Genomic DNA, 25,970 nt, shown 5'->3' with positions numbered 1-25,970 from the left:
GTGCTCCAATTTTATTTTTGGTGACCATTTTTTATTAAGAAAATACTGGTTTTTAAAATTTCAAAATTAAACCTGTTTAAAGTTGAACTAAATTGGTAACAATTAAATTTTAATAGAATATCTTTGAATTTTAACAAAATAGAGCAACTATCAAAAAACATGTAATGTGTTTTATTATAAAAATAAGAAATTTGAAATAAAAGACATGTAAATAACAAAATAGAACTTCAATTTTTAAATTCAGTTCTAAATAAATTCTTTAAATTTAAAAAAAAAAACTTAAATAAATTTATTAAAAGTCATTGATTTAACACGAGTTCTTATCTTTAAGGTAATGATTATATGTACTTCCCAAAGTTAAAATTTTAAAACACACGTTCTGAATAATTCTGTTTTGTTTTATACTAAAATTGTTGTTTCTATATTAAAATTAAAAAAAGGCAATTAACCGGATCTTTGTTATGAATATTCCTTGATTTTCGCACAAAAAGTAAATCAAAATGCCAAATTAACATTTATTACCTTATTTTTTATTTAAATTAATGAATACCAATATACCTACTTCAAAGGTTCATTAAACTACATTCACCTGAAATGCACTGAAATTTTAACCTTGAAGATGTTGCTTTGCTCATTTATATATTCATTTGGCACTATAAACGTATATATACATAAATGAGTACTCAACACTTTCTAGTTAGATATAGCTATAGAAAAAAGATACTTCCGACAACATACAATATACCTATAGCTAGGTACATCTTCTATTATAGAAGAGATAGATACAAAACCGAAATAAAACAGCTGTTTCATTAAATTGTGTGTACCTGTTGCAAAGATAGATACTTTATGCTCTTCATTTTTGCACATTCCCAAAAATAAAATAAAAATATTCTTACGAGTGCTCACAATCAAAACTCTTGACAATCGGAATTTATATTGAATTATTTTATTCAACCAAGTACGCAATTCAATATTTTAGTTTTGGCTCTGATATCAAAATAATTGTAGATTTTTTAAATTATTAATGAATCGTGTTTTTGAAAGAATAAAATGCACACTTATCACTGTTATATTGTATGAAGCTACTTACAGAAGCCGAAGTGAAAACCGAATGTACGTAGAATGAACTAAACTCAATGCATGCAACAACTATGCAGCTGCAGCTGACATTCAAATACTTGAAGAGCCAGGAAAAAAGCACAGATAGTCAATTCTTGAAGGGAACACAAATCGAACTTTATATTAAAAACGCAATTTTCCAAGAAACTAAACCAAATTGAAATTTATTTATTTTGTCAAAATATGAATAGCGAACTCGTATTACAAAATCATATGTATACACAATTGTATTTAACGAAAAGTATATTTTGCTAGTGTTAACAATTTTTCATTTGAAAGAAAAAAGAGAATCTACCGAAGGTTATATTTCAAATAAAAGTTCACAGCGGTGAAAAATGTATGCTAACCTTTTATTTTTTATTTTTTTCTCAGGGATTGTATTTTGTTGGTGAATGAAAATGTATTTATTGAAACGTTTGTCAAATATTTTTTGAAAAAAAACGTTGAATCCTTTTGAAGTCTCAGTTTCGGAACGAATTCACTGAATTCAGTCTTTAATTTGATTTCAATTAAGAAGATTGCGTTCTTTGACTTTATAATGATTATTTCTAAAATTATAAAAATTTCTTTATCAAAATTGTTGAAGGCTGCTCAATTTTTGCTCTCTTTTTCTTAGTGTAGAAAAAAAAATTCGACACAAAAACTGAAGTTAGTAAGTTTGGCAATTTTGTTAATAAATGTTAACTTAATTGATTATATATGAATAGCGATAATAACGAGAAATAAAATCTGTGAACTTTAGCCATTCTCAAATTCGACGCAGATACTATTTCAATAAATTTGTATCATCTTGATCTCTCGATCAAACAACCAATTTAATTAGGGAATTGAAAAAAGTTGTTCAATTAATCGTAGAATTAAGACTTTTAAGGGTTCATTTTTCAATATTAATTTAAACATCAACTATAATATTTATTATGCAAATAAAGTGCTGAATGAATTAGTTTTTATTCCTCTAAAACCTTATTATTGAATGAAGCAACATTGTTTCTTAATACATTATAACATTTCAATAAAATGTAATAATTTTAGGGTTTTCCCATTAGGGGTTTTATTTTTAATTAAGAATACGAGAATATGTTAAGAAAAATAAAAATTGCTTATGCTTTGAAGTGTGCATTTTCTACATATTTTAAGGAAGAACGTAGTTTTGATAGTTTTGACCTGTCAAATGTGAAAAGATGGTAGATTTAAAGTGAAAGCGGCCTATTGAAAATAATATCTCTTATTGTAAAAGTCAATATAATATTATTTAATTTGTTTGTTTATTATTTCACAGCTAATTCATTCTACCTATTTTATTCTACCAAGTTGTGTTTTTAATCATTAAATGATATGTATTTATTTTTACTTTTTGTAGCTGATTGAAAGAAATCATTAAAATTTAGTCAAGGTTAGATGTTAGTGAACTCAAACTTTATCAACATTTAAAAAAAAAGTTAATTTCATTTGAAATATCTAACGTGCATTTAACTGCTGCATTTTTAATGTATGTATGACGCATGTGTCAAAAAAATAAAAGAAAGCTTTATCAGCACAAAATTACTTCTAATTTAATGTTGGAAAGATTTCTTAAGTTACAATTCCTAGACCTATATTTGCTAATATTTAAACCTTGAACGATAAGATACGCATATGTAAAAAAAAGCACACGCCTGTCTACATATTATTTATTAAATTTGTATTTAATTAATTGTGTGTATTTAAGTTAAATTTCAAGATCAAAACCATACGATTTGTATTAAATAGATCTTATGTGTGTATATAAAAAAAATTATTTAACATTTTTGTATTATTTTGATCTTATTAATTTTGTATAGAAACTTGTACCTGTCAGTTTATCTAAACCTGGTTCTTGTACTTTTCTTACTGTAATTGTAATCATTAATCAATATAAATATTAACCTGTACACAAATTATAAAGCACTTTCTTTGAAAAGTACTGATTCGGTAAATAAATTATTTCATTAGGGCAACAATAAGTTGTTGTTATCTGAATGAAACTATTTATTAAATGCAAAATCCATTCATTCAATGAATTTATCTCTTTGATCAATTTTGAATTAATTGATTAATTATTTAAATTTACTAACTTTCTTAATCTAAATAAATCATTTCATATTTATGTTTATTGTAGCAAAAAATATTGTTTGAACGTTATCAGTACATGGCCTTGACCATAATATGCGTAAACGATCATATGTTTTATATGGGCCTGATTAGAAAAACTAACCTTGAATACAATTTTTATATCTGATAATTGCAAAATTTAAATTATAATCAGCTATAATTTGGAATGGTGTGATATGTACCTATAGAAGCAATTAATAAAACTAAGAATGATAAAGCAGTTCTGGAGATTTAATTTTATAAATTTGAAAGACTCCTACGTAAAAGGTCTAAAGTTTAAAAATTATAGCTCATTTTACTTTAAGACTTAAATGTACTGTTTGTGCACTGAAAGGTGCTGCGTTAAAATACTATGTGTAGTTTCTAACATGAAAAAAAATTACAAATAAAGGGGGAATCAAATTGTATGAGTGAAAAATATTTCCTTGAAGACGAACATGTTTGTCCTTCAATAGAGTTATGTTATTTTCTAATTATCAGTATAGCGTGCTTGTCAAACGTCAAAGATTATAGAGGTCTAGTTAAAATTAAACTCTTATTGGAAAATCTAACATTAAAAAAAATGTATTTTGAAATATTTCACTTTGCAATAACTTAACTGCAAAACCCCTTTTGCGTTGATAATGTTTTTTTTTTTGATTCAGAAAAAAGTGAGTAATTTTTAATTAAAAATAAATAATCAAATAATTTCACCCTTCCAACCAGAAGCCTTTTTAAATGTCAAGAAAAACTTTTATATTTTTCCTCTTAGCACGTTTTATTTTAATGATTACTATAAAAAAAATGTGTTTCCAGAAATGTCAATGGTTTATTACTATTACTAAATTTAAATTAAAAATTGTTTGTCTGTAATCAAGTAAAACAGGTATATAAAAAGTACGTATCAATGTATATTAATTGCTTTATTTATGTGTATTTTAAAAAATCATTAAATAATACAATTACATTTTATAGGACTTTAAAATATTCTGGTTACTTAAACTTGTTTTAAGTTATGGTTTTTTTTATGGATCAACAATTACTTAATAATGTTTATAAATTAACTTTTTTTCAGCTCATTTGAATACGTACTATTACAGCGCGATGAGCATGAGTATATTTACAATTTAAGTTATACATACTGTTTGTGATTTAAATCGCTTTACTTTATTATATTGATAACTTAAATCCTTTTTACTTAATTAATTATATTGAATTAATTTATGTTGAATTTAAACATCTTACTCTAATTACCAAACATTGTAAGCTTTACCCTATGAAGGGTTTCTTATTGTTTTTTTTGCTACTCGGATTAAGAGATAATCCCTTTCTACAATTGTTTGTAAATTATATTTGAAATCAATGCTAGATGATATCATAAAACTGTTTTGCCATCTGCAATGCGCCAAAATTGTATGTACATATGTACAATGTATATAATGAAAGCTTTGTTTCTCGCATTTATGTTAATCGATTATGATTGTAAGAAAACTTGAATTGTTCCTTTTTGAATTCGATCGCCAAGCTGGTAAGATCTCTAAAGATCTTGGTAAGAACAATAAAATTTGAAATATTGATTGGTTGTGTTTTTCACTATTTAGTGATTCATTTTATTATAATCAAAATCATTGGTCCTTCGAGCCGGATATTTTATATTTTTTGAACTGGTGATTAATTGAAAAATCGAGTGTTTAATTCACTAATAAGAAAAAGTATTCAATAGCTAATTAAACTTATTAATATAAATCGCTAAAAAGACAATAGCTTAAAGTACCGGTTTATAGAAATCTTTAAGAAATTATTCAAGGTGTGGTGGATTAAATTTCGATTTCTTAATTAAGAACAATAATTGTATTTGATTAAAATGACGTCACTGCAACTTCGTGGACATGCTAAGGGAGCCATTACGCGTGCGACGAATTTTTGTGAATCTCTTACGGGCGATGAAGATTTACCGATGTTAGAAGTCAGATTAGAAAAATTAGAAATCGCGTGGAAAGACTTTTCGTTCCACCATATTTCGTCTTTGGAAGGTTTAGACGAGCAAGCGGTTTTTACGCTTGAAGCAGAATTTGAAGAATACGAAATGAAATATTTTGGTGCACATACGAAATTTACGAAAGCTATTCGGGAAAAACAGAGTGTCGATAAACAAATTAATCTTGTCGAGGAGCTTGCCCAAAATCAATCCTCATTTCTAAGCAAACTTAATTCGTCTTGTAAATCTTCGAATGTAAGCCTTCCTAAAATTAACATTCCTCCATTTTCCGGCAATTACAAAGATTGGCCTACATTTCGCGACATGTTTATCGATACGGTAGATACAAATGATAAGCTTACCTCTACTCAAAAATTTCATTTCTTAAAATCTTTTTTGCGAAACGAAGCTGCTGATCTTATCAGCCATATATCCCCCACCGATGCTAATTATATTGGGGCATGGACAAAACTCGAAAAACGGTATAATCGCGTAAACTTACTCGTACATTCCCTTATACAATCGTTCGTTTCACTGCCTACTATGTCTTCGTCAAATCCAGACACCTTACGAAAAATTACGGACGGTGCCGATGAAGTTATTCGTGGTCTTCAGGCAGCGAAGAAAGAAACGCGTGACCCTTGGATTATTTTTCTGCTTCTCAACAAGCTCGATGAGGCAACCAGACATGCTTGGGCTAAAAAAGTAGGTTCTCGGGACGACTGTAAAGTGCATGAATTGCTTGATTTTCTTGAATTACGATGTGATGCGTTTGAATCTTGCACTCCTATGAACACTCCGGGTACATCGCGAAAAAAGCACCCGACTTCAATTCGCTCACACGTAGCTGAGTCAGCAGGACAAAACCCTAAGTGCTTAAAATGCAAAGGTGATCACAAACTATCAGAGTGTCCTTCGTTTATTTCGCTAAGTATTGATTCTCGTCGGAAATTTCTTAAAGACAATTCATTGTGTTTTAATTGCCTTCGTTCTGGCCACGCATCTTACAAATGCTTTAGCCATTTTCGTTGTCGCGTCTGTAAATCGCGGCATCACTCACTTGTCCACTCCAATCAATCTAGTGGTCCTGAATATTCTTCGAAAGGGAAATCTTCTTCCGATTTTCCTGTAGACAACTCAAATGCTGACGTTACCTCCGGTGTTCCTATTGCTAGTTCTGATTCTCCCTTGTTGACCAACCATTCTTTCAATTTTGGTTTTCCAAAGCAAACATTTTTGCCTACCATTCTCTCCTATGTTCGTAATCATCAGGGTGAACTAATAAAATGTAGAGTGTTACTAGACACAGGGTCACAGTCTTCATTCATTACAGAAGCATTAGCTCAACGTATTGGTCTTCGTCGAAAACATTCTCGGATACCTATTTTAGGACTTTCTTCTGCAAATGCTGGTCACACTAACGGATATATGTCAATTTCATTGGCTTCGAGGGTTAGCAACACCGTTCTACAGTGTGATGTACATATTTTGAGGAAACTAACTTCTAACTTACCAACTCAATCTGTTGATAGTTCGTCGTGGGCCTATATTCAAGGGTTGGAACTAGCTGATCCACTATTTAATATTTCGAGTTCGGTAGATATTTTACTAGGAGCAGACAGAGTTTGGTCGATTCTAAAACCAGAACAAATCATAGGCCCAGAAGGAAGACCGTTGGCGCAGAATACTTCCTTTGGATGGGTCATTACAGGAGAATTCGTTTTTAATCAAATTTCTTGCGTTGGCATATGCAATGCCGAATCATCTGTTGATACTGATTATCTCTTGCAACGCTTTTGGGAACTGGAGGAAGTTTCCACAGTCAGGATCCAAACAGATAATGATCCTGCTGAATTATTATTTCGTAAATTTGTTTCTCGCTCTGAAGACGGTAGATATATTGTTCCTTTACTTTTGAAAACTCCATCGCCTTCTTTTGGTAACACACTAGCTGCTGCCATGTCTCGGCTAAATTCTATGGAGCGTCGATTTCAAAAAAACCCTGACTTAGAGCGACAATATAGAAAGTTTATGGAAGATTACTTAAGTCTTGGTCATATGGAAAGCGTACCTGATGATGAGGCAAAATCTTCCCATGGTCGACATTTTTATCTTCCACATCATGCGGTGTTTAAGCCCGACAGTTCTACAACTAGGCTTCGGGTCGTTTTTGATGGCTCAGTCGGTGACTCAACTGGGCAGTCTATTAATAGCCATTTATACATAGGTCCTCCTATACAAAGAGATCTTTTCGGAGTTTGTCTTCGTTTCCGCCAGCATCGATTCGTATTTACAGCCGATATAGTAAAAATGTTTCGACAGATTTTGATCCGAAAACCCGAAACAGACTATCAGCGTATTGTCTGGCGAAATTCTCCTAACGAAAATGTGAAACACTTTCGACTCAAAACTGTAACTTATGGAACTTCTTCAGCTCCATTTTTGGCTGTTCGTGTCTTGAAACAGCTTGCTGAGGATTATCAAGTAACACATCCTATTGCAGCTCGAATTCTTTTGAACGATGTCTACGTTGATGACATCATGACGGGAGCAAACTCCATTGAAGATCTTATGAGAATTCAGTCAGAACTTGTAGAACTTCTATCGTTAGCCAAAATCCAACTTAGTAAGTGGAGTTCAAATTGCTGGAGCCTTCTGGCTAAGATACCATCAGAAGATTGTGAGTATTCTTCTTTGGATTATGAAAAGTCGTCTTCCTTCATCAAGGTATTAGGAATGTACTGGAACCCAAGCAATGATGTCTTTTCATTTCGTTTCAATCAACCTAAGCTTAACCAATCTCTAACAAGAAGAACTCTTCTATCGGAAGTTGCACGAATATATGACCCGTTAGGTTTTTTGGCTCCATCCGTGATCATCTTTAAAATTATGTTCCAAGAACTTTGGTCATCAGAACTTAAATTAGGATGGGATGACCCGCTTCCACAAAGGATAACTACCCAATGGATGAACCATCGAGATGAACTTCCTTTGTTACGGGACATTCGGGTACGACGTAATATATTTTATGAAAAGGACATAGAACTTCACGGGTTTTCGGACGCCTCTACGTTGGCATATGCAGCCGTTGTGTATGCGCGATCAAGAACGGTCTCGGGTGAAGTAAAAGTGACAATAATCGCGGCGAAGACAAAGGTGGCTCCTTTAAAACCTCTTTCTATTCCCCGATTAGAGCTCTGTGGAGCCCTTCTTTTATCGAAACTTTTAAAACTCATAAAATCTTCTTTGAATGTTCACAAATCTATTAGAGTATGTGCGTGGTGTGACTCAGAAATAGTGCTTCATTGGCTTAATTCACCTCCCCGTCGGTGGACAACGTTCGTGGCAAATCGCACTTCAACTATATTGGAAACGGTTCCAAGTCATTCGTGGAGGCACATTGCTTCGCAATCCAACCCAGCTGATTGTGCGTCGCGCGGTGTTTCCCCTTCTGAACTCGTAAATCATAGTCTATGGTGGTCTGGTCCTTCTTGGCTATCCCAATCGGAAGAACGTTGGCCAATTCATTCTAAGCGTTGCACATATAATGAAGTTGCTAATAAGGATCCAGTTCAACTCGAGGCCAGACCATTGCCTACTAATAACTTTGTTTCGTGGTTTTATGCAAGCGTTATTCAAGACATTATTGACAATATATCTTCGTGGCATCGGTTAATTAGAGTGCTTGCATATATCCGTCGTTATATATCAAACTTACGCGTGAAATCAACTGGCGTTCGCGTTTCAGGTGGCTTGAAATTCCATGAAATTCATTCTGCAAAAATTTCTGTCTTAAAACATGTGCAGCTGACTTCTTATCCCAGGGAAATAGACGACTTGCTTAAAACTAAGACTTTATCGCCGAAGTCAAATTTACTAAAATACTCTGCATTTTTGGACAGCGATGGACTCTTACGCGTCGGCGGTCGTATAAAACATGCAGCAGTTTCATATAATATTAAACATCCTATAATACTTCCAAAAACTAATAAAATTTCTTTTCTTATTGTAGAGGACATTCATAACAGATATATGCATGCTGGAGTGTCGGAAACATTTAAATTTGTGCGGCAGCAGTTTTGGATAATGGGTAGCCGAAACATTGTAAGAAAGGTGATACATCGCTGCAAACCATGCTTCATGCAGCGCAAAGCAACTTGTGAGCAACTTATGGGAAACCTTCCACTTCAACGGATTCAGCCGAATCGAGCGTTTACAGACACAGGTTGTGATTACGCTGGCCCGCTCACAATCAAACTTAATCGAGGTAGAAAACCAAAACTGCTGAAGGCCTATATTGCACTCTTCATATGTTTTTCGACCAAAGCAATACACTTAGAGGTTGTGAGTGATCTCACTACTGAGGCGTTCCTTGCCGCTCTGCGTCGATTTGTTTCCAGACGTGGACTGTGTCGGAACATTTACAGTGACAACGGAACAAACTTCCAAGGAGCAAAACGTTGCCTCTCTGAAATGCATCAACTGGTACTGTCCCAAAAGCATAACGATACAGTAATCTCATCGCTTGCAAAGGATGGAATTGCCTGGCATTTCATTCCACCCTCCGCACCTCACTTCGGTGGGTTGTGGGAGTCAGGTATACGATCCGTAAAGCTTCACCTTCGGCGTGTCATTGGGTCTACAATATTGACCTTTGAAGAGTTAACGACAGTAACTTGTCAAATCGAAGCTATCTTAAACTCTAGACCTTTATGTTGTCTCTCTGATGTGGATTTAAACCCTTTAACACCTTCTCATTTTCTTATAGGTGAACCAACAACAGCTGTGCCTGAGCCGAGTCAACTCGAAACCCCAACAAATCGTTTGACCCATTGGAATTTTTTGCAAAACATGGTTCAAGGATTCTGGAAGCGGTGGCAGCAGGAGTATCTTACGAGTCTCCAAGAACGACCCAAGTGGCAAAAACAACTTCCAAATCTGAAACCAGGTGATATTGTGGTAATTAAAGAGCCAAACTTACCACCAACAAAATGGTTGCTGGGCCAGATTGAAAATGTTTCACCGGGTGCTGATCAACTTGTTCGTGTAGCCACTGTACGAACGTCAACTGGAACATTTACTCGACCTATAGCTAAATTGGCCATCCTTCCACTGTCCTGAAACTGGTTCAGGGGCGCCGGGATGTTTGTGATTTAAATCGCTTTACTTTATTATATTGATAACTTAAATCCTTTTTACTTAATTAATTATATTGAATTAATTTATGTTGAATTTAAACATCTTACTCTAATTACCAAACATTGTAAGCTTTACCCTATGAAGGGTTTCTTATTGTTTTTTTTGCTACTCGGATTAAGAGATAATCCCTTTCTACAATTGTTTGTAAATTATATTTGAAATCAATGCTAGATGATATCATAAAACTGTTTTGCCATCTGCAATGCGCCAAAATTGTATGTACATATGTACAATGTATATAATGAAAGCTTTGTTTCTCGCATTTATGTTAATCGATTATGATTGTAAGAAAACTTGAATTGTTCCTTTTTGAATTCGATCGCCAAGCTGGTAAGATCTCTAAAGATCTTGGTAAGAACAATAAAATTTGAAATATTGATTGGTTGTGTTTTTCACTATTTAGTGATTCATTTTATTATAATCAAAATCACATACATTTGTTTTTAAAATAGAAAACCAATATTTAAGAATTAAAATCAAACATTTTGAACCAGATTCAAACGAAACACACACCAGACGTTTTTTATTTAAAACAAACTTTAACTAAGCTAAGCGAACAAAATAGGAATCGATTTGTGGTTTCCAAATTAAATATTTCGACGAATTTTAATTGTGGTGTGAATATTAATTTATTAATTACTCTCCAATCAACAATCAAGAACAAATCAAAATAACTGATAATTATTAGTACTGTTAATAAGATCATTTGTTATTGTTATTCCTTATCCATAAATTAAAAATAGTTCCGAAATATATTTGAGTCACAGTACCTAAAGTAGGAGTAAAATGAAGAATCAAAAACAAAAAATGCAAAGACACCCAAGTGACGTTAACAGATCGATATTATAGGGAAATAGCAGACATCTTCTATTTGTAAAATACGTATAAACATATCCCTATTATATGCGATAGCATTTGTTGCCGGGTATTTTAATTTTACACTAGAAATATAAACTGTTTCCTATTAAATTGACAGTAGGTATATCATCATTTTAATGATGATTGTCAGTTGTTAATTATAAGTGTAATTCAATGTTAAAATAAAGTACAAATTATTTCATTGGAAGGTTATCTTAATAATGTATAGAATTATCTCCCCATGTATACGATGAAATAATATTGTAGATAAAAACAAAAGTTCAAGTTCTTTTCCTTCCGAATTCTAAAAGCTTTCTCTAGACTATATTTATTATGATAGCTTCAATTATGATAGGTATGTTTATCGTACATAAATAATAGCTTATTTAGCTAAAATAATATTAATAATTCGATTATTATTATTTTATTTAGTACAAAAGGGACACAATGTGGTTCCAACTAAGAGAAGTACAAAAAAGTACAACAAATTAAAAAGACACAATCAGAATTGCGTTTGTGCAAACTGTGTTTCATTTAAAAAATTTAAATTCTAATTTTCAGCATTGGGCAGGAAAAGTACCTTTCACCGTTCATCCGTATGGCTTTGGCAGAGGGTTTCAGCTCACCTTAGTTCCCTACCGCTAAATACAAAAGATACTAAGAAAATTAGGTACAAAATTGCCTTACTGCGAAAAAATATCGTCCTTATAAAATTCCCCAAAAAGTTCGTAAGCAAACTTTTTTGCAAGCTACTTAAAAACTTTAGATTTTTTTTTAACAAAGTTTAAAGATTAGCAGAGAAAACGCAGAAAATATTGGGGTACATTGCATTTAGTCAAAAATGTTATAAAATCATATTTTTTGGTGAAAAATTTTTTGTATTGTGGTTTTTGTTATTTTGTAATAGAAAACCAAAGAAAAATTGAACACCAAAACTTTTTCAAAAAATCTGCGATTTATGAGTAAAATTTTAAGGACCTAAGGTTCAGAATTTTATAGAAGTACTAACTTAACATTTTTTGGAAATGTTTTTTTTTGTTGTTTTTTTCGAAAACAGAAATTAAAGTATTCTAAAGAAAAAATGTATTTATTTATTTGTTTAAAAACTATTATCAATGAATGATTATTTCAGAAAATAGTGATACATTTTATGTGTTTGAAAGCTTTTAGACTTTTATCAATTATTCAATGTTTCAAGCAGTTAGTTTCATAGAGTTAAAATACAAAATAGTTAATTTGGATTAATCATGCCATATTTGATAAGAAGCTTTAGAAATCATGCCACTATGGGAGGAAACTAGGTAAGTTATCATGTAAAAAGTATTTTTAGGTCTGATATGGTCTATATACAAAATTATTACATTATTTTTTATCAGGTCTTAAAATATGTAGTTAGCAATTTTTTAACTCTTAGCCAATCAACTTATTTGTATACTTTGTGGGGATTACCTAATTTTTTTCTTTTGTTAGCACAATTTTTGCATGGTTTTAGCATCTCATGTTTGTTTTTTTTTTTTTTAATTCATAAATCAATGATAAATTAAATTGTTTTTATTGAATTGTGGACAAGCAAAAATAAACAAGTCATTAAACATATTCTAAATTTAAATATACATGCTTACTTTTTTCAAATTAACACCAACTTGATTGAATAAAGTAATTAATTTAAAATTCTCATTATAAAAAAAGATCAGCACTAAATAAGATTTATATGCATATAAGTTGAAATTACTGTTTTTAGACATAAAACTTATTTTTTTGTTTTTGATTAAGTAAAATAAAATAAAGTCCACAACTGGATTGTATGTAATTTAAAATTTTAAACAAAAAATAATTAAATAAATCATTCTAGAATTTTGTGTTGACACTTTGAAAATTTTGAAGCTTGTTGATCATTTTGGCTTAACTTTGTTAAAAGGAAAATTCTATGAAAAGGAATTTAAAGATAAATTTGAAAATTTTGAAGCTTTTGTGTTGATCATTTTAGCTTAACTTTGTTAAAAGGAAAATTCTATTAAAGGGAATTTAAAGATAAATCTTATGTATACCGTAGTTTATTGTACAATTGATTTTCTATGTTAAATAATTAAATATTTAAAATAAGTAGACATATTATAATGAACTACAAAGTTGAGATGTATCAAAGTTTATTCTCACTTATGAATATTTAATAATAAATCTGCAAAAAAACAAAAAAACACATTTACTATTACATTTCTTTCCTCACTTGGTATTAACTACATCTAAGTAGAAAGAATTATTTATTCCTATTTTCCATTAATAATAAAATTAATAATTGTATGACGATACCAATCAACGCATTATACTGTACTTTAATTAATTTAGTAAGAAGTCAAAAGTGCATTTTTTTTTTTATTTTTCTAGTAGGTTGACTTGAATTTCAATTAATTTTGAAATAATAAATTCGTTATGAAGTCGGTAAAGTAATTCATGTAGGTGGGTGGGTATAATAGATAACTGTACATATTATTTAACATCCAATATTGACAATAATAAGACGCGTCACGTTTTGGTGCAAATTTTTTGAGTCGGAGACTATTTATAATCACACGTAATCGAACTAGAAATTGATAATAATTTAATTTAAATTAATTAGTTAAAGAGATCGAACTCAATTGATTTCCGCAATCGAGAACAAAATATTCAAAGCAAACAAGTTTTTTTCAAAAACTACATTGGAGTCCCACGAGCTATAAATTAACTCCCAAAAACTCTTTTTTATTAACTTATCTTTTAATAATTTTTTGACATTGTGTCAAATGAATTATACATTTGACTTTATTTTTATAATAATTAAGAAATATCATAATGGAGTGCCTGTGTTTTATAATAAAAGACTAAGACTATTTTTTATACTTTGAACTACCTTGATTATAAGTTATGACCTTATGACTGCACTTACAGAGAAACAAAATCATACAAAACAATTGTAAAATTATTATTACTTTTAACAAAATTTAATATTTTATAATTGTTCTTGGTGAAACTATATAAAAATGCATGTTAGTAATATTCCCCGACTGGTTCACATGTACTTCCAAAAATTGTGTTTAAAAATTGTATCTATATTTTCATATTAAAAAATATACCTTCAAAATAAATATGTATGGTAACTTCTGTTGTTTTTGGTCTTAAAATTAAAAGTTCATAGAATTTGACTTAGGTAGCTTACAAACTTTCTAAAAAAAAAGGTTCAAGGTTCAAAAAAAAATATTTAAGATTTTATTCTTACGATAAACAAGACGTGGAAACGCTAACTAGTTTTGAATTTTTATTGAACTATCAGACATCTTAAGCATGTCAATAATGCAAATTTGTCTTTCAATTTAAACAATTTAGATGCCAAATTTGTTGCTATGGATATACATAAATGATGTGACATATGAGACATCATTTAATAAGATGAATTAACATAAATCTATAGAATTCTGATTCTGAGCACGAGGAATAAAACATGAGCATGCATAAAGCAACCCCACGTATAATTAAAGTTAAATAGAAAACTAAAAACATAACTAACCTTATGCAACAATTTGCTCCAGAAAGCCTAAATACTTTGTCATGAATAAATTCTGACTCTTATCAGTAAATTTTGTTCTTATTTAGAATTGAGTACAGTGCATTTTTACATAAATTTCATATTATTTATTTTTATGAATCTATCTATTTCATTTCTAGGCCATCACCAAACTTTATTTAATGTGGGTTATGACCCGTCTGCCAAAAAATAAATATAGAACACCTCATTGCCTACATTATTTAAATTGACACTTGTTTTATGTTTGAACAAAATTAACAATCTTTAAAGTGTTTTAATTACTCATTTAATAAGAATTGTTGTTATTGTTGTAGATAAATATTTGTTTTGGGAATGAACTATGTACATATATACCTATACATAAAATAGAATGTATTATAGAAGTTATTTGTCATAGGTAAGGTACATAGTACGAAGCCTACAGAAGATTTATTTCTTCTGTCTTGTTGTAAAATCATAGTTGTTGTATTTTTAATTAGTGTGTAGGTGTTTTTCAACTATGAGATATCAGATATTGAAAAAAAAGATACTATTGATAAAGTAATAAATAAATATTGACTTTAACTAGTTTTTCTTCTTTCAAGGGAAAAATTCTTAGAAATCTTTAAAAGTTTTGTATGGGTGGTATTAAATAGTTTAATATACACAATACACATACAAACTACGTATTTTTTAACTGCTAATAAATTTTTATTTTAATAATAAATATTCGCTTTGTGGAAAATGTGTCTCATTTGCTAATATCTAGATTTCTGATAGTTACAATAATTTCCGTATTGTTGTTTTAAAAAGTAAACGGATTAAGGGGTCAAAACAAAAGTTCTTAAACTAGTTTATTTTAATTTTTACTTTTTATTTTTCATATAAATATCAGGAAAAGAAAATAAGTATTTTTAATAAGTTTTTATTTATTCTTTAACTGGTTTTCTTTATTTATTTATTTTAAACAACTTTATTATCAACAACATTATTTTGCAATAAAAGGGCGTTCTCTAAATTACCAAGGAATCTACTATCTCTTTAGCATTCTTTGATTAAATTAATGTTCCATAAAACGTACTGACTTTGTGTATATTAAAGTCGTACCCAATTATAAATTATTGTATAGTGATAAAACACAACTGAAATTATTCACTATCGTAATCTAACTAAAAATAATGAAAAATTATTATAATGAAAATTATAAATAGCAAGGTCTATAAAAACCTGCGTATTGAAAATAATAAGGAATAAATAAAAAAAACATTGACTTCGCAAATAGTCATCATCAGGTTAAATGTTTACACAACTAAATAAAATACAAAAATGTTATCAATAAAATAGATGATGATGTTATTATTTAGTTATCAGTTCTAAAAAAACTGCATTATGATTAATTTAATCATATAATTATTATATTTTTGCAATCGCAAGTAGACACCTAATAGTTGTAATTATACAAAAATAACAAAATCTTATCGTATCGCACATTACATTATGCGATTCTATAGGGGTTAGATAATTATATTTTTTAGGTCATTCGGCATAATGCAAAAATGTAACACTTTATTTTTTGAGATAAAAGGCCTCCACGAGGAACGAATGTTATACGTTTTACATTTTTAAATACATTAATCGAGAGTGATATTAATATAACTAGAGCTACTTGCACTCTTAATTTTAGTGTTTTTATGTGTGTTGATGGTAGTTAATGAAATAATGAGGAAGCTTAAATTCAATTTTCAAAGAATAGTTAAACTTCTTTATTTATGAAGGTTTTTCCTTACTTGAATTATTTTAACTGGAATTGAACGTAATTGGGAATACTTTAAACACGTGCCAATTGCAAAAATAAATTAAATTTTAATTTTATTTCCGGTTTCAATACAGGAGTTTCACGTTTCAATGATTTTCGTCTCCTTTTTATTTATAAAGGTATACGAAAAAGAATACACTACCGTTGTTTATTTCAAGATTTTTATTTGTTTTTTTTTTCTCTGTAAATAAAAAGATTAATGTAGGCTTTCATGAACAATATTTGCTGTACTCTCTTATCATACAAACTTTGGTAAATATTAGATTTTTGTTTTAACACAATAACAATTTTAACATTCTTTTTTTGAGTTCTTGTTTACTTAAGAGCCAAATATATCTTGGTTAATGTTTTTATACAGCATTAAGAGTACAATTATGTGCATATGCCAATATTTTGTCAACAAATAATTTGATTTGATATTTCGAAAGCTTAGATGTTTAAGTCACTTTTTGTAGAAGAGCTGTAAAACAATATATTTTCCATTTTATATAAATTTTCCCATTTTATTAGTTCGTTAAATTTTAAGTGATTTCGTATTTCCAAGCAATTTTAATATAAATTATATTAACACCCAGGTATAAGTGTATACTAGCAGATTTTTGGTTCTTTCAAAAGCAATGAAAAATATACTACTTTGTTATTACGAACAGTTTTTATTAAAATTAAGAAAAAATGTTTTGTATTGCTACAAGACTTTGTTTATTCTTCTAAAGGAATTGGCATTCAAGTTTAAAAAATATGTTCCACTCATAAATGGAACGAATTTTAATTTAATTCAAAGAGATGAAAACATTATTTTACAAATAAAGTGGCTATTTTAAGTTGATTTCTGTATTAAGTGCCTTACTTCAATAAACTTTTTAGGTCTATTGAACTCCTAACGAACGTTCAGAGTGTACAAAATAAATAAATGTGAATGTATATTCCTTTGGGATCCCTCGAATCATCTATTTATGTCAATTTGTTAACTTCCCATAGGAAGTTATTGTAATGTGTCCGATTTGTCAAATTGAAAATTCTTACATTTCTCGACGTTTCAAGAAATAAAAGATTTTTAGAAAGATGTATGTGCGTGCGTGTGTACGTACGTTCGTAGGTCCGTACGTTCGCGACGTTTTTTTTCGTCGTCCATAGCTCAAGAACCAGAAGAGATATCGACTTCAAATAAGTCGATACAGATAATAAGGCAGAAAGATGCAGAAAGGGCTCTCAAGAAAATTGCGTGGGTGTTTTTTTTTACCATAGCAGTTTGAAAAAAGGTGAAAATTTGGGTTAACTCTAAATATCTTACGAACCAAAAACGTTAGAGGCTTGAATTAAATTTTATATAATATATTGTAACGTGATATCAAAGAAGTATATTTTTTGAAAAAAAATCCATTTAGCTGTTTTTTTTTATAAATCAAAAAACTGAAAAAAAATGTTGTCACCTCCAAAATTTTACGACTAAAATATGATTTCATCTCCAAAACAATTTGTGCAACGGAGAATAATGTTTTTGACATCTCATAAAATTTTGAGAAAAATCGAATTGACAGTTTTTTTATAAAAAATAAAAACCTAAAAAAAACATTACTCAAAGTTGGTAAAAATTGAATATCGACTCAAATATCTTTTCAAAACTTTAAGATATAGGCTTTAATTTACTTTTTTTCTTTCAAAAAATATTGTTGTCAACATTCAGTAAAATTTTGAAAAAAAAAATCAAATTGACACTTACATTTACAAAAAATTAAAAACCGAAAAAAATAACAAAAGTTGGTAAAAAATTATTTTCGACTCAAATATCTTTTCAAAAATTTGAGATAATAGATTCTTACTAATTTTTACTTATAACTTATAAGAAATATTGTTTTCAACATGAGGACAAATTTTGAGAAAAATCGAATTGACTTATTTTTACAAAATAAAAAACCAAAAAAAAATTTATAAAAGTTGATAAAAATTAATTTTCGACTCAAATATCTTTTCAAAAATTGTAGATATTGGCTTTAAACCGCTTTTATCTTTTAAAAGGTATTGTTGTTAACATTCAGTAAAATTTTGAAAAAAATCGAATTGACAGTTTTTGTACAAAAAATTAAAAACCTAAAAAAATTAACAAAAGTTGGTAAAAATTGATTTTCGACTCAAGTATCTTTTCAAAAATTTCTTATAAGAAATATTAGTGCAATAATAAATTTGTATTCAATTTTAAACGAATTCAAAAAACACTCCTTTTTCAAAAGAGAAAACTATTTTGCTAAATCTTAATGAACATTTTTTGAACGATTTAATAAATCGAAAAGTTCATTAGTTAGACAGAATTCTGAGGAACTGTCAAATTTCATTAATTTTTTGTCAAAACTAATAGAAAAACTTTAGATGACAGTCAAATTTCTTGATATTCGTTAGTTAAGTGAGTGTTAGTATTTTAGAAATCAAATATCAAAGTTTATTACACATAATTGCATGTTTCACTTTGAGTTGGTTAACTTAAATAAAACTAAAACTATGTACCTAAATCAAATATTCACTTTTAATAAAGTTCAATGACAAAGTAATATTAATTTTATTTGCAAATATATCTAAACCAAGGTCAAATATTGTAAAAATATTTAGAAACATAAATGTACATATATGAAACAAAGTAACAATGAAATAATATTTTCGCTACAAGAATTGTTTATTGTTTTTATGTACTTGTACATAGTCAATTATTTGTTCAGCTGAAATGTATTACACTAAAATTGGTTCTTCACTTTGGTACCTTTTTAAAAAAAAAATACTATAATATCTATAGTCTTACAACGCGCTGATTGTATAGCAATCTTATATTTTAAAAGGTGCGACCTGATAATAACAGTATTTTAGGTCAGGTAATCTTTTTTTCTACCTTAATAAAAATCCAAGCGATTATACCTATCTTTTTGTTTAATTTTTGTATTCCATTAATTTTTTTTTAAATCCAGGTTCATATGAAGTATACAAACTGAACATAATGAATTTCAAATATTTTTTTAAACATGAGTAAGATATCTTTTTAAAGATGATGCCATACAACAAATTTGAAACCTCACACTTAGCTCAAGTCTTATGGAAATCCGCCGGTAATGCAATTTAAACAATATGATAATCATATTCTCAGCGAACTAAAAAATGCAATACAATAAAAACTCGAACCACTTGACGTGCGCCGATGAAAGAAAAAATCAATTGTGAGCGCAAACAAACAATGATTTCTTTACGTCTAAAACTTAAGCTGTCTGTTTTTAAGCTTAAAAACCAATATTTTTGAATCATAACGTAGACCTTAAGAGAAATTTAAACTCTCCTACGTCTAATCATAACGATCAAAAATATTGAGTTTCAAATTAACGTTAAATTAACTAACACTAAATGTATGTTCTACACATGATGACGCGCAGAAGTTTCTAAATTATGTTTCATATTAATCTGTGCAGTATGCATATTATTATATACGTTAATAAAATCTCATATAACCGCTTATTTGGCACATTTCTTAATTGAAAAACCGAATACAATGCGAATTAAATCAGCTTATTTGTGTTTTTTTTTTTTTTCAGAACGAAAGAGGCGTAAGTTCAGCGTTAAAATAACACGATCAGCATAAACTATAGTCTTTCCTTTTTTCAATAATTTATAAGAATCAGCATATACATTTTCAAAATTAATACAACCATTAATTATTGTGCTTTTTTATCAAATAATTGCACTATTGGAAATTGAAAAAATGAGACTACTACAGACACATTTTTAAACAAGCTAAGAAAAGTTTTTAAAAGTGTTTGACCTTTAAAATAATAGAGTATGCATGTACTCGTTGACAAACTTTTAACCTTTTCCTTGACTTAATTTGACAAAAACTATCGTACAGAAAATCAATAAAGTCTAATAAGTAAGAGTATTTAAATTGAATTCAAATACAATTTTCATAACGAACCTTTATTGTATTTCGTCTTGTTTCTTTTTTTTTTTTGTTTTTTATAATAATTGAATATTCAATTCACTTTAACTCCGAAAGTTCATCAATATATTGGCGGGCTTTCTATCTATCGGAAATTTCTTTTTTTTCGATATTTTATTGAAGCCAAAAAAATATTATTTGCACTCGGATATTTTCACAACTCCGTATGGTTATATATTTATTTTACTTATTAAACTTATTTGTTTAAATATTTTTTATAAGAATACAATTGTTAAATACGTTTATAAAGACAAAAATGGTAACTCATTAAAAAATAAAACCCAAAAGAAATATTTCTATCACCGCGCTTAATTTAGGTACAATGTTAGTTTGCGAATTCGTAATATTATTACGATTGTATAAAATTTAAACAATGCCGCGTCTAGCTCTGTTTGAAAGCTATTCACCACTCAGACTGACTTTAGTTGCGTAGATCGACTTGAATGCGAGCTAAAGTTATCGCCGCAGCCTAAAGTCTAAACTGAAATTGAATGAAACGTCATCGACAAATAACACAGTAAGTATGAGTATAGTGGGCATGTGCTGATGCCGCGGTCGCGACCGCCAGGCCGGTGCGATGATGGCCCCATCCAACGTCGAACGCACGGAGCAAGTTTTTCCTTTATTTACAAAAATGTATAAAATATTTGTTATTGTAAAGTGGAAAGATGCTTCTAGTTAGGCTATAATAGGGCTAGTTTCTAGTTATAAATAATTATAGGTATATAACTGTTTGTTGGAAAGTAAATACAATAATTATAATATAGTTACAACGTAAAAGAAAACATATACATACATGTATATGTTGATATTTAGATGTGAGTTAATAAGGTATAACAATGTGATACATTTTCATTTTGCTCTATTAAATTATTAAACTTAGTATTGAAACAAAATTGGAGTTGCTATATTAAACATTTAATAATTATACTTTAATAGTGTCTTAATTGATATATTATTAATAACTACATATATAACATTCCCTTAGTTTGTTTCTGTTTTTTTTTTTCATACCGGTACCATAGGATTAAAGTCTTAAGTTCAAAATCGGGGGAATATTCTGGGTTAGGTTCGTAATTTTTTAAGAGAATTCAATGGATTTCTACTGTGCATATTAATTAATGTTGTAAGAATGACAAACGATATCAGCCAAACTAAGGCACAGATGCTTTGCAGAGGCAAATCCTTTTCAAAAAATGTTTCCATATTCAAAACATAGCTACACAAATTCTTTATCTTTCTCGTGTCCCCAAATAACAAAGTTTAAAGGAGTTTAATCTAAGATATTGGTGGGCAACTGTCATCCCCTCCTTGAACTGTCATCATCTCAGGAAAATGTTCTAGCAAGAAAAATTGTATATTTTTCCATTTTTAGAGTGTTGTTATTACTTTTCATATTTCAAAACATGACAGCTAAAATAGCGAGCTCTTTAAAATGAAACTTCTTATTGGCAAATTCTATGTACCTAAACATATACATATTTAGGTATGCTAGCGAAAAATATTCATCATCTTATTATTTATAAAATATACGTTATACATTATTCACTGACGTAGACTACTTAATTCACTATGATAACGCTTTGGTATGACACATTTTGTTTTAAATGAAAATTCTATACTTATGTGATTGATTAACTTTGTGAGCATGTGTACAATTTTTTGTTCAATTAATTTTGTATGTTTTATTAAGTAATTTTTTGGGAATGTTTGTAGACTCGTTTCAATCGAATCTCGATATGCAACTAAGTTAAATTGCTTATTTTTAATCAGAAGCGATGTATTCTGTTAGATAGTTGACAACTTTGTAAAAATCAACCCACAGCCCAAAAACGTATTTAAAGACTATACTGTTTATGTAGTAAGGTTATTAAAAAGATAGTAAATTTATTCTTTTGGTTTCTAAAGTTATAAAATAGTTGTTTCATTGATTTATCTAATGAGACTTATAAAAGTGTTTTGTTTTTAGAGGTATAAAAAGGTAGGGTTCGATATCCCGGTTTTTATATTTCCGTTTCATGAAATCTCGATTCTAAAATCCCGTGTTTTATAATCCTGCTTTTTATAATTCCGATTTTTTATAATCCCGCTTTTTGTAAACCCGTTTTTTACTATCCCGATTCTTTAAAATTAAACAACTAGTTTTGTTCGAAATTAGAAAAAAAATTAAACAAATTAAAAAATGAGATATTTTTCTAGATTAATTTTATTGTAACCTTTAACAAATACAACATATCAAGAAATAAAAAAATATAAAGTAAAGTAGTTTTATTTTAAAACAAATTCAAATCAACTAACAAAGTCAACGATAGCAGTAAAACCATTATTGAGAAGTAAATTTGCTGTAAGATGCATATTTTTTGTGCAAGAGTTAATATTGTTACCAAAAATGAATGTTTATTTGTTGTAAAAAATAAAACGGTATTTTAAAAAGCGGGATTGTAATTGATCGGGATTTTGAATAAGCGGAATTTAAAAAAATCGGTATTTGTATAAAACCTTGAAATTGAACAAAGCAGATATGATATTCTTTTCAATTGACATGAAATTTACTTTACTTTCTTCCTCAAGTAGTTCATTTTTGTCAGCGTAAACAAGTGACTTTATGTATCCCTTAAGTTTCCTTCAATAAATCCATTGTGTCACGACCTATGTGATATGTTTCTCTGTCTTGAAGAAAACACAGGTTGTTCCATAATTGAACAAACAATTAAGTAAATATGGCTCTATACCGTTCACCATTAACAAACATTATGGCCAGCAACGATTTTAAGGAAGGACCAATCAAACATCACTCTAAGTATGGCAGTTTTATTTATTGACGTTTTCACAGCATTTGCATATTACGAACAGAACCAATTTGCACAATTTGGTTCCGTCATTATATTTATATTTAAATGTCAAACCCAACTCAAAATAAATCACTTGGCAGCTGACAAAATGGCTGGCAGGTCAAATAGTCTTGCCAACTTAAAGTTCTATACCTCTAAAAAAAAAAAGGTTTTGGTTTTCATTTCACAGTCACTCGATCACTTGATTTTTGATATAGGAAATATTAAAAATAGGAATCTTAAGTAAAAAATCAGATCGAATAAAAATTACTGGATTTTTTTGGCATAGCTACAAAATACAACAATGATACGAGAAAAACACATTAACTCCTATTGTTTCATTTTTATTCTCTTAATACTAGTTATACCTGAATTTCTTGACCTCAAAAAGAAACCAAACACAAACTTACTCAACTAAAATTATTTAATGTGAAAATTTTATTGTTTTATGAACATATTACTTGTGAGACTGCTATTAAAACTGAAGTAATGAAATTACCGCATGTCAAAATTTAGTATAACATACTTAAATATGATTCCCAATTTTACATATGACAATAATGACAAAAGATATCAAAAATTATCTATTGTTATACTTTCGTCGTACATTTCACATAGTACATGTTTCTCAATCATTATAACCGAAGTTTTTTATCATCCCATTATAAAGGTTGAAATTTTTGAACCAAGAAGCCATCTCTTAACTCAACTTTTTTTAACTAGTAAACTGTTTCATAAGTCATAAAAGCTAACTCTGATCTACGATTGTTTCTAAGAACTGGACGATAATTGAAGTTAAGTCTAGAAGTGGTTTAACCAATTTTTGTATATGATCGTATATTCCATTTATTTTAGGATAAAGCAGTTTTTTAGGACCTAAACATTTAAGAAGCAATAATCAATAGTTCAATTAAACCAAAAATGGATCATCTTAATCTAACTCATTAAAAATTAAATATATTTTATTAATTTTTAAACTGTTATAAAAACTAATTGTACAGAAAAAAAATAAATTGGATTTAAAAATAAATACGGTAAGGAAGTGCAAAAAGAAAGTAAGTAATAGCAGTACCATAGTTTTGGACTTTTTCTTATTTTACTTAGCAATATTTATTTATTCTATATTTTAACAGTTGATGATATAAATGTACAGAATTTGATCATAAGTTTTAAATAATAGCAAATTAATAACTTTGTGCAAGTTTTGAAGTAATAAATCGGTGTTTCGATCTATGTATACTAATGATTCTTTTTCTACACTCGGTTTTGGATAATTATTTATAATGAACTTAAAAAAAAAAATATGCCAAATTAACATTACAATAAATGTATGATAATGAAATGTGTTAAGCTTCTTAAAACTAAACACAAACTTATTTCAATTTGGAAAATTGGAAAAGGATTAAAGCTTAGATTTTAAAGCCTGCCTGTTATCAGTCGAACATCCCTAGTAAATTTAATCTTAATAAAAACAACACAATCATTCTTATCAAATCACACTATGCACATAAGTGGAATATTTGAAATATTATATTTTATCGATTTGTTTACATTTTTGTCAAGGTTTTGTAAATCATATAAGTATCCGTTCAGTGCACTATATTTGTTTGTAAAAGGTATTGCTAACATTTCCTATTTAAATAATCTTTATTAAATATAGAGTAATTAAAACTTCAGTTCACTTGATTTTCACCATGATCTTGTAAATATGTGATCAAAATGCAACACGTGACTTTATCAGAGGTCAGGTACATTGATAGATTGTTTTTAATTGAGTGATAATAATGTTTATAAATCTATGTACGAGTTTTGCAGAAAAATAGATTCAATAAGCTTTTGAATATGCAAGATGCGAAGATATCAATATAATGGTCTGGATTATAAATGCATCATAGTTTCATGTTTGAAAAATTATCTACATTAATATGAACAAATTGGAAAGTGGAAACTTGACATTTTTCCAATGGTTAAATTTTGATTGAATTAAGAAAAAAGAAAGTCAAAGATTATATTTTAGAAGTATTAGGCGACTCGTTTTGCAAGTAATGCAGAAGTTTATATTTTTTGAAACGTCAAAATCCTCTTGATGTGACCACCACCTTATGTTTAAAGACTTTTTTACATCCTGCACAATATTGCTATTGATAAAAGACACTTTAGTTACAGTTCTATTACTTAAAAAGTTGTTCTCTCACTTCTGATATTCGCTATGTCCTATAGAAATGTCAGAATGGTGTTTTTGAGTGATAAATAGTTACTATAAACGGAATTTTGTTTCCATTTTTAGAAAACTTGAGGTAGACAAAAAAATCGTTTTTCTGTGTTTCTGTGATGAATAAAACCAATAAACTGTCAATAAAAAAGTAAATTTAACATCAATTCCAATCCACGCGCGTACATATATGTAAATATGTGGCAAATCGAACATGACTTGAATGCTTTTGTGTCAAATTTTACGTCACCTTAGTTCTACACCATCATACCACGGTCAATAACTCTTTTGCGCTGAAGTAAAACTTATAACGTGAATGAACATTCTGTACATATAACCA

At 28.9% G+C, this 25,970-nt stretch overlaps 2 protein-coding genes across 2 annotated transcripts in view; one reads left to right on the top strand and one right to left on the bottom strand.

Annotated features, from left to right (window-relative positions):
* Positions 1 to 21,054, bottom strand: part of LOC129949247 (ATP-binding cassette sub-family G member 1-like) — a 39,600-nt gene extending 18,546 nt beyond the window's left edge. The window contains exon 1 of the mRNA XM_056060579.1: positions 20,564 to 21,054. The gene's annotated coding sequence lies outside the window, so the exon portion shown is untranslated. The remainder of the gene's footprint in view (positions 1 to 20,563) is intronic.
* Positions 5,096 to 10,330, top strand: LOC129950760 (uncharacterized). The gene is made up of 2 exons (XM_056062679.1): positions 5,096 to 9,806; positions 9,978 to 10,330. Exons 1-2 carry the CDS (start codon positions 5,096 to 5,098, stop codon positions 10,328 to 10,330), a joined length of 5,064 nt encoding a protein of 1,687 aa, XP_055918654.1.
* Positions 21,055 to 25,970: the final 4,916 nt, after the last annotated feature.

This window comes from Eupeodes corollae, chromosome 3, assembly GCF_945859685.1.
Source record: "Eupeodes corollae chromosome 3, idEupCoro1.1, whole genome shotgun sequence".
In the NCBI taxonomy this organism is placed as follows: Eukaryota; Metazoa; Arthropoda; class Insecta; order Diptera; family Syrphidae; genus Eupeodes; species Eupeodes corollae.
Note: the sequence above shows the minus strand (reverse complement) of the source record. Positions and strands in the feature narration are given on the sequence as shown.

Bases quoted from the DNA above. Each gene is read 5' to 3' on its own strand.
- LOC129950760 (XM_056062679.1), top strand. From the start codon at position 5,096: ATGACGTCACTGCAACTTCGTGGACATGCTAAGGGAGCCATTACGCGT. The intron at 9,807-9,977 runs GTATACGATCCG...ATTTTCTTATAG, and splicing joins CGGTGGGTTGTGGGAGTCAG to GTGAACCAACAACAGCTGTG.